The sequence below is a fragment of the Bombus bifarius genome, unplaced genomic scaffold (genome assembly GCF_011952205.1).
Source record: "Bombus bifarius isolate JDL3187 unplaced genomic scaffold, Bbif_JDL3187 scf7180000007970, whole genome shotgun sequence".
NCBI lineage: Eukaryota > Metazoa > Arthropoda > Insecta > Hymenoptera > Apidae > Bombus > Bombus bifarius.
In genome coordinates this window covers 6,913,192-6,929,602 of record NW_022884356.1, presented here as the reverse complement: position 1 = coordinate 6,929,602, position 16,411 = coordinate 6,913,192, and the positions used below count along the sequence as shown (strand labels likewise).

Genomic DNA, 16,411 nt, shown 5'->3' with positions numbered 1-16,411 from the left:
AGCAAGAAACTTCAAGAGTACCATTGCAACAGATACTGTCACGAACGGTGTTATTGCATATTGAGGATAGATCTATGTATAGCATGAAAAGGCCACACGCATCGATATTTCACGCGTTATTCGTACATATAGTTTTTTAATATCAAGTTTAAAATTATTTACAAGGAGCATTGTTCGATTGACGATGAAATTGCATAGATTTTTGGTTCGTCAATGGTTGCTGATAACTTACAACATTTCTAATTTATCATGGTTATTATTTTTTCAATTATTTAATTTTCCAAAGCAGGAGTACTACCTTCTTAATTATTTTTCTCGTAAAATATTATTTTTCGTCTCTGTTACTGGCAATTAATTTAAGAGATGGATCTACTTTCGTGAAAAGTGATCAATGAGCAATAGTTTGCAACTTGCGCGAGTTTATCTGTTACATAATTTGAAATATTTACAAATAGCTTCTCTTTATCAAATAGTATGCTCAATTAGAATGTGTCGACATATAATGGCCATACAAGATAAGGTTTTATTTACGTAGTTTTCTTCTGATTCGCTAACAAAAAATATACAATAAACAAAAATGAAGCTAACTTCTAATCTAATCCACCAATAGCATTTCTAGAAATATTTTTATATGCCTTGTAGTAGTTTTTCGATTCGTATTAAGAAATCTATACGACTCCATTATTAATTAAATAGTATTTCGTATTAAATGTACCCAACTTAGAAAAACTTGATTTACCAAACATCCGCGAAAAATCGAATAACTTTGAATGTCGATGAACCGTTTGTGCTATACTACTACAAAATGTATAAGCGGTAAACAAAAGCATCAGTTCGTATCCTACAACCATTTCTGCGGTTACAGTGATCGATTGTGTTTCTAAGCACATATTCCAGTAAATATAACTCCCTCGTTAACTCAATCGTACGTGATAGAATATCTCTCTATTCTGAAGAAAGTATAATTATAAGGTTCCAACAGATAAAAATTGCATAGTTTTACTAGGATTAAGTGTTTCTTTCGAATACTTTGTTTCACTGTTAATGATAAAGGAAAAGATATAAAAAGTTACGAATTTTATTAGTTCATTTAAAGCATGATGATCGTATAGTCATATATAACTAACTAAAATTAATTGTTTACCTCATTCACGCTGTAACTATAAAGTAGCGTAGCAGCGTAAGTTTCACATCTGAAGTGTCATAATACGCAGCGTAGTTACTAATATTTTTAAAAAGTTGAAACTAAGTATTTTATAAAAACATTATTTTTAGATTATTTTAGAAATATCAAGGAAAAATTCAAGCAACCTTGGCGATAAGAAAATATATAATTATGTATTATCTAAGCCATGCATTTTAAATTCTCCGTTATTTTGTTACACTGCCAAAGGATTAATTTAATTGGCACGACAGTTTCATCTGAAGAAACAGAGAAAGACAAAGTTATACATATTCGTTACAATGTCAGTCTAGGAATATCCTATTATACTATATTTAGCTGCAGTTGTTAAGTAACTGAAATTTTAAAGTCACCTTCGATATACAGCAAGTAGGAAGCTCTGCATGATACTAATTTGCCTTTAACAAGAGAGTGAAAAACTATATTTAAGTCTATTAATAGTCAATCCGTTTACTATGAATGTCAAATTTTTCACATTATGTTCTTAAGATCAAGATAAATCAAAAGAGAGTTTAGGAAAAAAATATTGCTATGAACGGCAAAAAAATTAATTAGTTAAAATTATATTTTGCTATATAACATTAGGGGGACATTAACAATTCGTTAAGTTCGCCTATTCAAAATAGATTTTAATAATGCACGAGACTCAGAACATTAATGTTCCTTATCTTGTCTATTATATCGTATATTTTTGCTAACATATACGTACATACTAAAAAAAAGTCATAAGCTGTCTCATGCATTATCAGTCTTGTACTTTTCATAGTATGCATATAATTACATCAAACAACCTACACTTTTTACGCGTAAAAATCCAAGAACAGTTAAGTATTGATGATTTCCAAGTACGTTTAGTAACATCGATCGATTCTTCTGACTGAACACGCGATACCGAAGACGACGAAGCTTGTCACGCCAGGAAACGAACGCTTGACGTATGAGAAATGTTACTTTGTCTCTTTGTGCAATTTAGCTTACATTTTTTCCACCGTTGAATTCGTAGTTAGGGAAAATAACTGAAATTAATCCACTGCAGATTAGTGCCTTTATGGGGATTCGAATTGCCATAATAAAAAACAAAATCAATGAGAAATATAAAAATAATTATATCGTACAGAGGAAATTTAATCTTCGTTATTTACGTTCCTAGATTTAATTGTTTCAGCAATCGGTTTATATTTCATATCAGTTCTAATCAAATTACAAGCTAAGGGATTAGCAAGCATTAGTAATTTATTTATATTTCAAATAGTATTGCAGTTTTAGCTTCAGCCTACAGGTATGTATTTACTTAATCGCTTTTGCAAATACTTGGCAGCATTTATGTATTTACACAAGAATGTAACTATATATATATATATATATATATATATATTCTTATCAGTATTTTCATATTAACTGAAGTTTCAGTGGAAAAAAACACGGTATTATTAAATTTAGCTTAACAATGAATAAAATTTTATATTTTTATATATAACTAATGTAAAATACTTGTATGATTCATTGTATATTATTACAGTTTTTAATTACTTCCTAATGTTGTTAAATTGGCTAAGATATAATAAACAAAATATATACTATGAACAACATTTGCTTTATACATAGAACAAAACATAGAATCGTTTCTTTTTAAAGTTAAAGAATACACCTTCGAAGGAATAGAAATCGACGTCAACACAATTTGACGAGTATAACTTGATGAACATTCATCGCCTGTATATAATAAGTACTTATGGATTTATCGCAGTTGTATCTAGAATGGAGTATTTACGTAAACGATCTGATATTAAAAAACGTATGCCTCGGTACAATGGACGAAACACATGCAATCGATATTTTAATGCAAAGTTTTCTGGTAACTACGGTAGCATCACGTGACATACATTGTGTAGCCGAGCAACAGAAAGCTTTAAATGTAACCGCAGTTACTTTACTTCGACCTGCTTCGCGTTCTTATTTACATTTAAATACTTGCAGTTACCTATTTATACACTTTGCACTCAGCTTGCCAGCAGTTGCATGTATTGTATACCTGTCAATCATCGGTTAGAAACGAGTCAGGCAAGCGGAAAATTTCGCTCAAAAGAAAAAAGTCGGAAAGAGTATGCGAAATGAATTCTAAGATACTCTGATATTATTATTATTATTACTATTAAATAATGTCCTTGTTTTACTGAAAGGAAAAATGAGGGGAAAGATCAAGTAAATATCTGATGATACTCGCACGCGATAACGCGTATATATTGAAAATAATATTTTTATTATTACGATCTTCTTCGATACACGTGGGTACATATATTAAACACATATATTAAAGTTTGTATGAAAAAATGTTCAAGTACAACTTATAAATGACATTCAAAGGATATTTTATTATTTTAAAAATACCAATTTTATCTACTCTTTGTTTATAAAAATACTTTCTTCTATAAAAAAAAAACTCTTGCCACGAATAAGATTGTTCATTTACGTTGCTATTAGTTTATCAAACGAGTAATCTAATCTAGGTTATCTCTCTTTCACATTTACAACTATAAAACCGTCTAACGAGACGAAGGAGTAGACATAAACAAATCGTAATTGCTGCGGCTATTGATTGCCGATCAGAGACAATCGAATGTCTCTAGTCTCGCTTCGTTGGGCAGATTGTAGTGCTGATTAGAGATTCAACGCGCATGCACAGTGCATTTATGTTAGGCACGTGCTGTTACAGAAATTTCAAATGTGAATTGTAATTTGAGTTTATTTTCACCAATACGAAATGGAATGTAATGGAGTGGATTGGTATGTACAGATTTCGAATGGAGTGAAAATGCGCAGTGAAGAAGCGCAAAAATATAACAGAAAACAAGCGGTGACCATTTATTATTATCAAATAGCACATATGTATTAGAAAATAGACGCTTGAAAACGAGAAATCTCAATTTATATTTCAATCGAATCTCTTTGACCTAAACGCAACATTGTACTTTAGCGAGTGATTAATTAATTGACCGATAAATGTATTTGTTTCCAATAAAACTACTGTCAAATTTTTAAATATATTATGTCTTCTTTACGAAACTACTTGAAGAGACATGTGTCTATTATTGGTAATTAATAAAAAAAAGAACTTTCTTTCACAAGCTAAGTGATTCCGCCCTGAAGGTATTAACAAGGAATGAACAATCATCATCGCGTAAATACGATAAATCCTTCGCTCATAATTGTCAAAACGTATAAATAATGAACGTATTAACTTTCAATCCGCGATAGTGGGAAGATCGTTTAGGAGGATCGGAGGGTGACGTAACGATGCGTCGCGTCGGCCGAGGGAAAGAGAAAGGGAGGCATAATAAAACCTCGTAGAGTCTACGGTTATAAACTGAATCCCTGGGATAGTCCAGGTTAGAAGCCGGACGTTTTCCTGGAACGCGGACTAAAATCCGTAGGAAACGGGGAAAAGTGTTTGCAGACAATCGAAGTCTAAACATTAAAAGAGATCATCTCGGCATAAAAGAACTTTCTATCGAATTTACGCGTCACAGAGATGCAATATATGCGGCAACGAATAATTCCTTCGGCATTTGGGGTAATTCGTGAAAGTGGCACCGACGTTAACGAGAAAACTTGGCCCACGAGAAACAACTGGGGAAATAGATGCTTATGTTTGAATTTTTAATTCCTACTCATAACTTTACACTACATTTATATTGCCGGGAGTAAGAAAATCATCGGCTTTATCGGATATGCGTTCGAGTTAAACTACCTACGTTAGAGAAAATAGAAAGCGCGTTGGAATATTTAATGTTGGTCTATATATGCTGGAGAATAAGTAAGAAGCAGTCCAAAAATAGTAAAAGTATCGATGTGTAAAACGAAACGGGAAGCTAAAAGTGGACCTATTAACGCTTAATTGTCTGATATTTTCATAAAATGCAAGCTGTAGTGATTAAATCAGGTAATTGAACGAATATGACATTAAGAATATAAAAAATACAAGTATAAAATATAGAAAAAATTAAACTTTAGTACATATCAGTTTTGTAGAACTGTAGAAATGATCTTTCATAGCTTAGTTGATCTTCTTTCTTAAATTCATTCAAATATAAATATAATTCTCTCTACTAGAGAATAAATAGAGAATATTTCACAAGAATAAATCTATTTCGTTAAAATGCTATGACATACAATGCAAATTATTAACAAAACCATACTAATGTGTACGTGTCACATTTATTTAATTATGTAACGTATCAAAATATTGTCAAAGTATTATAAATTGGAGCTGCTGAACTGTTTCAATGACTTGTGGTTGACAGTGACTAAAATTACTTTCCCAAGTAGTTGCCAGTTTTATAGAGTTACTTTCTAATTTCTAATCAGTTACGTTTGTGAAACTGCCTTTTCCCCAGTTACGATGTTTAGCTAGGATAACATGTAGTAGGTATCAAATCGAGAACGTTGCTGCAAAAGCTAAATAATGCAATAATAATAAAAACTGAATAATTGTTACTGTAAAACAATGTTCATCAAATGTACAAGTTCTAAACCGAAGGTGACAATTTTAAACGCGCTGAATCCGCATGCATTTGATATATTGAAATGCATGCATAATATCGAAACCGTGAAAGTTTCTACATACCTTTTCACAAAATAGGTATTCATACTGTTCTGTAATTTATACATTAATTCGACAAGCGCAATACATTTAAGAAACATATCGCAAAATTAGTAACGTTACAGCATACTTATAGCTTCGTTTATAGTCCGTCAAAATGCAACGAAACCTGACGTAAAAGCGTACAAAGTACCTGTTAGATATCAAACTCGAAATAACATTGTAGAAAATACGGGCTTGATCGATAGCGCGTTGAGTACTAAAGTTGAGTATGATTCCTATAAAGTCGTTATCATCTTTGTTAGAGGGTATCATCAAAGTATTAAAGAATCATTCTTTGTTATACTATATGTACAGGGGTGATCTACGTAACTGTTTCATGCTATGACTCCGTTACCGCTGCAATTACAGAAAAATGTCAAAGGGGAAAGATGAATGATTCAAAGAGTACTATATTCGTAGGATCATGCTTTTTTTCTAAAGTGCAATGATGCAATGTGCAAAGTATACAATTATTCGTAACAATTAAATTAACTATTTATTGTGAAATTTGCTTCTAGGAGCTATGTTGTCTAAGCTGTTCGATAACATTAAATAATTCATCTATGAAGACTGCGTCGATCAATTTATTGTACAAAGTAGTAGCGTAACGCAAACAAATTGTATTACAGAAGTGTTAATCGTAAATTGCATTCCCCTTATACAGAGTATCTTCGCGTGAAGGGAGGAACAGTCATTATTCGCTCCGAACTAATCGTGAAATTATTGGTTGTTAATAGTGTTTATACAATGAAGCCATAAACCACCCGTCTTATACGTTCTTTGTTCGTGTAAGTGTATTATAATAACTTGTTCCGTGTTTGAATCATTAAGGAATCTTTCTACTATCATCGATCAAAGTAAGACGCTATATGACTAACTACGCTAATCTCTTTTATGAATATAGGTATCTACATACAATGTCATTTTTTGTTTATTAATTTACATCTTTACTTAAGGGGAGAATTTTCATCTGAACTAATATAAGGTCGCTTAAAATATTTTATCTACGTAAATAATTTATTTTACGTAAGATATTTTACGCCCTGAAATATAAAACTCATTTCTCTACAACAGAGAAAATAAATAAATTATTTTAATCGAACGTAATTATTAATTACGTAACGATATTATGCAAAGAGATATGCAACAGAGTCATTCGTCGATAAATAAATTTGTCCGAAAAACTGACTCATCACACCACTTACAGCAAAAACCAACCTCGATCGTTTCAACGAGTAAATCGAGAGGATCACGGTGCTTAAGATGGATTTCCATGTCCTGACCTATCCTCAGTTGTATCCATGACACCACGCACTAGAACGGTAACCCAAGAAACTCGTAAATGCTACCCCACAGTGCCACACGACCCCTGAAAACACTGCGCCATGCTATTTCGTGTAATAAGAGAGGCTACCCCTTCGGCGTTTAGTTCAACGTACCAAAGGTCTATAAAAGGGTAATAATTGATGAGAGTTTGTAAGTGGTCAATGTGTACGTCATCGATCGCGGTAGCTGAAAAGGAAGAAAGGAGCCGACTCCGGCCCGATACAAAGATTTACGAGTTAGGATTTCGAGAAGGTGATTGTTACGAGCGAAGGTCAGAAGTCATAAAAATTTCAAGAGTTTCGTGACAAAAGTGAAAAATTTTTTTTTTCAGACAAACCACAAAACCGTTCTACTTCGATTATCGTACTCGTATTCTTAGAAAGATAGTAACTCGAGCGTAAACTCGTGTTTCAAGTTTCCCATCGATATTAGAACGATCGTAAATTGTACATCGTAGTACAAATGAAATTAAGGAGACATTCGAGCATTCTACGGCTCAAAATAAGGGGAAATCAAGAATAACTGAATCGTATTGGAAACTATTGTCGAAGAAATCGAGTTTAAAAAATTGTCAAACATAACGTGAATTTCCAAATCTTTCGAAATTCATAATTCGTAGCTACACAGGATTAGAGAATCGACAAAAGTTATTTTATATTCGCCAATATAGCATAAAAGTTTTGCGTTTTAAATCTTATTTTGGGGAAAATTGAGTTTGAACATGTTTGGTCAAGAATTAAGCCGGTACACATATATTCGACAAACATAACATCATACATGTATGTCTATATTACGTATATATTATGGTCTCCTAATTGCATTATGCTAACGTGCCGCACGATCGGCAGCATCGTACGACGATGGTTGGAACATGCTGGAAGAAACATGTACACGAAGACGGAAGCATTAAAAAAAGCATTAAATCCGTCCTATTATCAGCAGTGTTATCTTTGTAGAAATCGTGTATGTTATTCGAAGAATTAATGTTTCTTGCTAAGCAATCAACTAGATCTTGCACGATCTAGTTCTGAACATTAATCTCTACTACAATCGATCAAACGCTTGCTGTACGTTAAGAACCATGCTCTGATTTTATTGACAGATTAAACTCAGGCTAGCTGCCTATGAAGATCGTACGTTACTTCTCCCATACTACGCCACTTACTATGCCTTTTTCTCTCTTGTATTTCACAAGTCCCTTTGCACGCACGGAACTACTAATTACTCGATACAGAAATTATCTCGCTTGTAAAATATTATCACGAGCGAATAAATTCTGCTCGCGGCCCGCTTTAAAATATTCCATATATTTCGTGTCGCATGGGTTACCTGGAATTCATGATGTGATGTGATAAAAGCTCTGTTTCGTAAATAGAATCTACTCTGACATGCTTATTCGATAAAACAAACGTAGAAGTTACTATCTCTACGGCGCATCATGCTAGTATGAAAAAGACTCTTATTATCTATTAAAAGTAGAAATATTCTCAATGAAGTTCAGGGGTTTTTACTAAATGCTTTTCAACGTGCTCACTTGACAAATGCGTGTCTTGTAAAGTAGAGAAAGAAAGGGGCACTATTTATAAAAGACCCCTTAAAAAGGAGAAGTAACTATGAGAACAGGCAGTTGCAAGTTGTAAGTGTCACGCGTCAGATGGCCGAGACGCACGACTTCACATGGGATTCAAAATGGCGACGGCGCAACGTCCTCTGTACACGTACAGTTGGTGAATTGACGTTACGTTTTCACCAAACATATCCTTCTTCGGCGTAACAACGAACCACGCGTTATTAAAAGTTCATGTTCGATACCTTCAAAGTGCAAGCTCGTAAAGACCGACTTTACAACCCCATATACTCGCTATGATCACCCCTGCGCTAAAGGAACGATTCCCTATGCTCCGTTCGCTTCTACCAAACCTTTCATGATATCGCTGGATCCATGCCACTTTTCCATTACCAACTACGATACAGTGATGCCATGCCCTTTGTATTAATTTCATCATCGTGGATCCGTGGAAACGTGTCAGTTGGAAATCAATTAACAGATTTATGACTCTTTATGAGAACGACTACCATAAAATTTGGATCGGTCGGGTCCCATGCAAGGACCACGGAACAACGACATAGATCAAAGAAAAATTATTAGTGATTATTAGAGGGGCCGGAATAGTCACGAGTCTTTTATTTGTGTAAAGCCGGTTGTAAGAGGGATATAAACGAAATTGCATTGATAACATAGAGAAAAAGTAATAGATTCCCAATTTCGGTGAATGTGTTATACGACGATCACAGCAAAAGAATATAACAGCGATATTTATCATTCCTTATAAGAAAGCAATTTTAATACTCAACGCGATATCGATCAAGCCCGTATTTTGAATTTATTTCTAATAAGGATTCATTTCATTTTATCAGAACGTAGCTCGATAAGCAAAACAACGTTACTGAAACAAAATTGGCCATTAGTTTCATCGGTAGCTGAATTAAAACAGAACGCAGTATCGATATGTGTACACAGATAAAGAAAACATACATCGGAGTTTCTTCACGAATGAACGAACGTACAACATTGAAAGGAAATAATATAGTTACGAGTGGCTGATTGTTGTTTCAAACTCGTAAAAAATTTTAGCATCATGTCCATGCATTATCTCGTTGAGATATTGTGAGGGGACGCGTGCTGAGATCCGTCTAGACAGATCGGAACAAGCCGGTGGCGCGTCAATTCGACTTTAGTGTGGTTTGTCCGCACGCAGACTTTAGCCTCCTTCGAACCGTTTACGTCCGTGAACAAACTATTTCATCCGAAAGCGAGCAAAATAACGATAACTTTTAAAAACGAGCCAGATCGTAAAAGCAAGAGCGAGCTCCCAGGTTTCGGCTTTGGTTATAAGTTCGTATTATATTAGCCGGCTTCGAACGACTCACCATCCAATGGGGACGCTCGTAAACCCAGGGTTAACATTCGGTCGGGTTGTCAAGTGAAAGAGTGGCTTGAATTTCGTTGGGATCACTGTGAACGACGTTATAAGTACGTTCGTTCGGTTATACCCAGCGTTCCGAGGCTTTTGTTCAAATTAGAGCTACCGAATCTCCGAATCGAAGATCGCTTTCGATCATAAATTTCTCAACTTTCTAACATCGTTACTTAAAAATTATCACATATGCGTGGAAGGACGCGTGTTATAATTTTGTCACAACACGTTGAAAAAGCTCGTTAACAATTAAAGAGAATCGTATTTCAATGAACACGGCTCTTGCCAAATTTTTCGATCTTCTACAAAAAAAAAACTATTCTAGTATTCAGAAAGAAGACTCGCAACATGGTGCAAATCGATATTATAATAAATTATCTACAGAATGTGTATTTAAATATTGGAGTTTCTTTTGGGTCTCTTTATTGCCGCGAACTCATCAATAGTGAAACCTATCGAAGAAAGATTAAAGATACTACAAAACGTTATTTTTCTTTTACAATCAAACATAGACAAGAATCGTTTGCGTTATGAACCGTTCAATTTATAAACTCAGACACATCGATTACTCTATCTGAAATTTGCGCTCTAAAAGCTTGTTCATTTGTAAAACGGAGTTAATAGTAGTCTGTTTGAAGTTACGTCGTTGAAGATTCGGTCCATAAGAATATTCTTCCTCCAGTTGGTCCGTTTTATGTCTCTCGTCGTTAAGATGACGTCGGTCAAAGTCGTAAGACGCGAAAGCTATAGGTAATCAGTAACAAACGTTCGATTCGAGGAAGTGGAATATAGTGGTCGAATTGTGTTCGAGAAGAATAATGATCTTTCATTAACTGAACGTCTTCAAATAATATTTTATACGGTAATTGCAATCGATATAATATCTCGTATATGCATACACAGCTAAGTAATAGTCTTCTGACAACGACTACTGAATACTGGTCTTTGTTTCAAAGTCTTCCAACAGGGGAGGTCTTCTTATCTAGTCGTTAATTTTTTTATAATTATTTCGTTTTAGCGCTAGTTTCCAATGGTTGAAGATTGACACGTTGGAACTGCGAAATGAAAGAAAGTAGTTGAGATTGTTTTCAATTGTAGTAGTTTCAAACTATCTGAACATTTATACTTTGTAAGTAGTATGTACGTACACTGTTTTAAGCGAAATAAGATTACCTATCAAAAGCACGCGATACAAATATGTGAAAGTAGCAACGAGAAAGTACCAATTGCTCTTTAACCAGTAAACGATTCACACACTTTATGCATCCTCTCAAGTAATAAAATGTCTTCATTACTTCTTCGTAATATCTTTTACAAAACAATCAGATTTATTTTAAATGTAATTCGGATCAATAAAATAGATATAACGATATAATAAATATATAAATAAAAATATATCAAAAATAAAATGCAAATTAAATTTATGATTCGGTTCATTTATCCAATTATCTCTCCTTTACCCAAAAATAGATTTTACTTATCAGGTTAGAATTACGAATATTTGGAAAGTCAGATTGAAAACCAAATTAATCAACAGCCACGCAATTAATGAACACGAGGATACAATTAGCAATAATATAAGCGATCGGTATACATGTACGTCTTAAAATACGCAGAAACAGTTTGATTTATAACAACTTTAAAATAACCTACGGCTAATAATTTATCAACGAAATTTCGACTTCTATGCAATTTGTCAAGAAAATGATCGTTTCAGTTTTGAATATAATTTAAGTATTCGTAAAACGCTATCGCGATTAAGGAAATTACTCGAAGCACAGCAGAGTAATCAAAACCGTATAAAAAATGTATTAAGGGACTTTTATTTTTATTTTAATGTAAGAGATTTAAAGAAACTCGAAACAAACAAAACAACCCATACAATTTAAACCAGTACTGCGCTAATGTGTTAAATGGAATTTGGAATAATTTAATGGGATTGAAATCCATCACTTTCAATATAATGTATACTAATGTATATAAACAAATTTTACGTTTCATGAAACGAGATGTGTATGTATAATGGTAATGCTCCCAATCTTATTATTGAGCTCGAGATAATGAAAACAATAGAAACTAATTGCTCTATGTATGGAGGGTGAGTTTCATAGGTGAAGCAGAGGGGAGCTCAAAGTCATAGCTGAAAGTCAACGCAAGCAACAGGTAGGTAATCCCGGTTTTCAATGTGTACATATCTACATACACATTACATGTATATTTATCAACAGGCAAGTACATCGAAGTAAATAGGTTATGAGCATGCGTATTAAATGTATCCTTTCCATACCCATCCCCTCCGTCTGTAATCTTATTTTTACTGACATCATCTGCATACTGGTTCGTTTAAGTCCATGCAGTCTCTTTTAGGATTTTATGTTTTAAAAATCCCAAAAAATTCTTAAATATTTTTTCAAGTTTCTAGAATATCATCCAATAGTTTTTTATTCCTTCGTGTTACCTTATTTTTCTTAAGCAGAGCGAAATTTAAACAAAAATATAGAAACAATGAAAAATTATTTAAAATTACTGCTCGAGAATGACCTAGTAATGCAAATGGAGCGTGAACCATACTACGATCCCGTATTGTAAATATTGTGTTAATGGACGCTTTCAAATTTTAATGGTAATTTATGTTCTGTGATTCGAAAGATGTTGAAGAACGAATGAATTGGCGAAACGAGCTTCTCAAACAATAGTCCTTGATTATTACGCGCTTACGTGATATTTAATGAAACTTTTAAAGCTTCATTAAAGAAGTTTGCGGTTTTATTACACAAAAAACTAAAAATGCAGTTTATTCTTAGTAAAATATATTGCAGTAATATTTTACTATGTAGTCACCTCTATAAATGTCTGATATCAAATTCTATGCACATTGTTCTAAGCATATTCTATTTGAAAGCAAGTTTATAGCAAAATACATTGACATCATTAATACAATATACACAATATCAGGAACTGATTCATTGTACGTAATAGCGATATGCATGCTCAAAAGATAGAATAATAGTAGGAAGATTATTACTACTCACTGGTTAGCGACTGCGGCAAGTGGGAGATCGTTGCGGTATGGGGATGCATCGGCGGTAATTTTCTGGAAGGAGGAATACTGATGACACCACCAAAACCAGTGTGTATGCCGTTGCTACCGTGACTGCTGACCGGTGAATCGCCACTGCTGCTATCGTAACTACCCTCGATACTTATAGCTGGCTGAGGAATAGACGAAACTCGATCGTTTTCTGCACCAAATGGCAGTGGATCCACCTGTTAAGGAAAGATCAATTACGATAGGGGATTGACAAGATACAGGCGACTTGTTTGAAATTATAGCAGCTGAGAGCTATACAGGAAACATAATAGCAATTTTCCTTATATTACAAGTATCCTAACCCGGTGTTAAGAGCGTGATGAAATACGAAATAATCATAGCCTCTCGCAATTCTGTTCGTGCAATTACAGTATCAGCGATTCAAAGGTTCAGACCAATAATGTACTCCTTAATCAGATGATTTATTTCTGAAAGGCATGCATGTTCCGTGAGTTTTATACAATCTGGCCTACTCTCTTTGTCAGACGTGATGACAGTTAGAACGTCTGGGCGGGAAAAGTGAAACGAGAGTATGAAGTAACGATACCTTCTATCCATCAATTTCAAATGGAACGCGGAGTCTTGAATGTTATTGTATATGGAGCAAGATGAAAACACGGAAATATATATATAAATACAGCTACTTACAAAATTATCGATAAAAATGATTAATTTTGATTAGGAAAATTAAAAAATACTTTTCTTCAATTTCCTTTAAATTGTTTAAATTTGTTGTAAAAGTTTGTCACTTTGTGCAATCTTTTTAATAGAGAAAGACCCAAATTACGTATTAGTTAATATTTCTAAAGTAAATTTTCTAAAAAATAGTTGTTATTTATATACGAATTAAAGTTGTATTTTTATACGTGATTGAATGAAAATTCCACCTTCATTCAAATATTATAAAACATCGCATGAAACTTTTATTTCAAGTGTTATATATACTACAATCAATTAGATGATATTAATGAAGCTCCAATTAATTTTACCATAGTTACAATTATATATATTTTCTTATATGTATAATGGTTAATTGATATATTCACATATTAAGTAAATAAAATATATTGCATGTATAGATATATGTATAACATTCAATTTACATTGTGACCAAGTACATACTGTTTATTATATTGTAGAAAGCAGACATAAAAAATTGATGTTTTTATATCTTAAATAATATCGTAAATTTTAAATTCTGTATGTATTTCTAATATGTAAATTAAAAATGTACCTACTGTTTCATATGATCTCCAAACTTTCGTCTTCTTCAATTTCTACAATTTAATAACACACAAAATATTGAAATATATGGATATCGATACAATTCTGCGTAGTGAAAGATCTAAAATCCTAAATCTACTGCAATAATACAAAATTATAAAGACAATAGGAAACCTATAGATTTTGAAATTCCGATCAGAGCCATTAAATACATTTCGACTCTAAACTGAACAGAACTCATGAATATCAAATACATAATTCTATCTAAGAAGAATTGACTGCATTTTATCTTAATTTGTATAGATATTCAATTAATTTGTACAGATACACAAATATTGATGAATACTCATAGAATTCGTAAAATTTAGAAAAGAGATATTTTCATAGTATACATAGCATAAAATTTATAGAAGAGATATTCATAGAATTCATAAAGTATTCAAAAACTATCTATGTTAAGAAATCTCAAAAAAATAAAAGCATCTCACTAATATGAGTAACAAAATATTTTCACAAAGATACTTAGCAAGCATATAAATAGGTGTAAGTAAATACTTTCTAACAAGAAAGCGAATAATTTTTTATTCATACATTTCAGATATGTTTTTACCTACAACACTTCTTATTATTTAACTAGTTATTACAGCTTTGTAAATATTTTACTTTATAGTGTAATAATATTACTTTAGGAATAAACGGTACATATTTTATACGAATTATGAAAACAAAATATTGCTATCTATATGCTCGCCAGTGTACTTACAAAGAAAAAGAAAAAGACTAACCTCTTCTGCCGCTCTGACTTTGACTTCGTCCTGCGCCAGTTGTCTTCTTAGCTTCGTCTGCTGCGCCATCACTCGTTGCCGATCGGCTGTGATCTTGCACTTCTCACAGTTACAATAACGATACTTGCAGTACCTCTTGTGCGATTTTAGAGTGATCTTCAGCCGATGATTACGACATCGGGCACAATTTCGTGGTGCACGTGGTCTTGGCGTGCTGTTGGTGGACGACGATGCGTCCGTTTGGACTCGTGTGGAAACCACCTCGTCCCCGTTTTCCATGCTGTCCTGCGAATGTTCCAGATGCTCAAACGTGTTTGCACCATTTGACTGCTGGGGAACCAGGTTTGCGGTTCTGTTTTGCTCGTTCTCTTCACGGTACATAAGTGACCTCGATTCGAAGTCTTCTCGTCACAAAGAATAATTTCGAAGAGATGCTCCAAGCACAGCTCTACGCTAGGCTGTCGATTCGTTAATCTTCTAATATTTTATGCTTGTCGAAAGGATGTACATTACATGTATCATTCGTTCGAGGTGCGGAGAATCGATCCTCGGTACCGTACGTTCCTATCCAATTCGAGTTTCACATTCTGCAACATGAAAAAAGACAGGATTTTTGTAGATAATTAAGTGAGATCGCGCTACAAATAATCAAATTAATGTTTTACTATCTACGAGAACTACTAGGAGTTATACCGAAAAAGAGAAAATATATCTTTTAGAATAAAAAGATCCGAAAGGTTGTGGCGTTTTCCACGATCGATACATGTATTACGTAAAGGATTACTTTATTTTAAAAATACAGTGATAGTGGCATTTATAAAATGTTATATATAATACAAAATGTATGAAATATCATAAAAGATTATAATAACAATCTCGTTCAATTATATCTATACATGGAATTTATTCGTCGCATCAATGTCATTGCATTACATTGATTATTTACGTTAAGTCTACTCAATTGACGACCCAAAAGGTCGCGGTTCAAACTTCATCAATTGAGATGATGGTAGATAGTGTTATCTAGAAATATTTTTTTAATTGTACCAATGCATTTATTTCCAGCTAGACGAAAAACCGCTTAATTGAACAACTTTACCTTTCACTGAAATACCTAGTAATGACAAAAATTCCGATAGGCTAAACAACCGAACTGTCCAATCAAATGTCGCCATATTAAAC

The 16,411-nt window shown here is 33.2% G+C and overlaps 1 protein-coding gene across 6 annotated transcripts in view; it reads right to left on the bottom strand.

Moving 5' to 3' along the window:
* LOC117214146 (doublesex- and mab-3-related transcription factor A2) overlaps positions 1-16,411 on the bottom strand; it is a 94,168-nt gene that overhangs the window by 69,530 nt on the left and 8,227 nt on the right. For 5 of the 6 annotated variants that reach the window (XR_004488796.1, XR_004488795.1, XM_033459996.1 and 2 more), the window contains 3 exons: positions 15,230-15,816; positions 14,459-14,497; positions 13,162-13,396 (listed from right to left, as the gene is read on the bottom strand). Coding sequence is in view for 4 of the 6 variants with exons in the window: in XM_033459996.1 (XP_033315887.1) it covers positions 13,162-13,396; positions 14,459-14,497; positions 15,230-15,610 (655 nt within the window). In the remaining 2 variants the exon portion in view is untranslated. The remainder of the gene's footprint in view (positions 1-13,161; positions 13,397-14,458; positions 14,498-15,229; positions 15,817-16,411) is intronic. The other variant, XM_033460005.1, reaches the window with a different exon arrangement.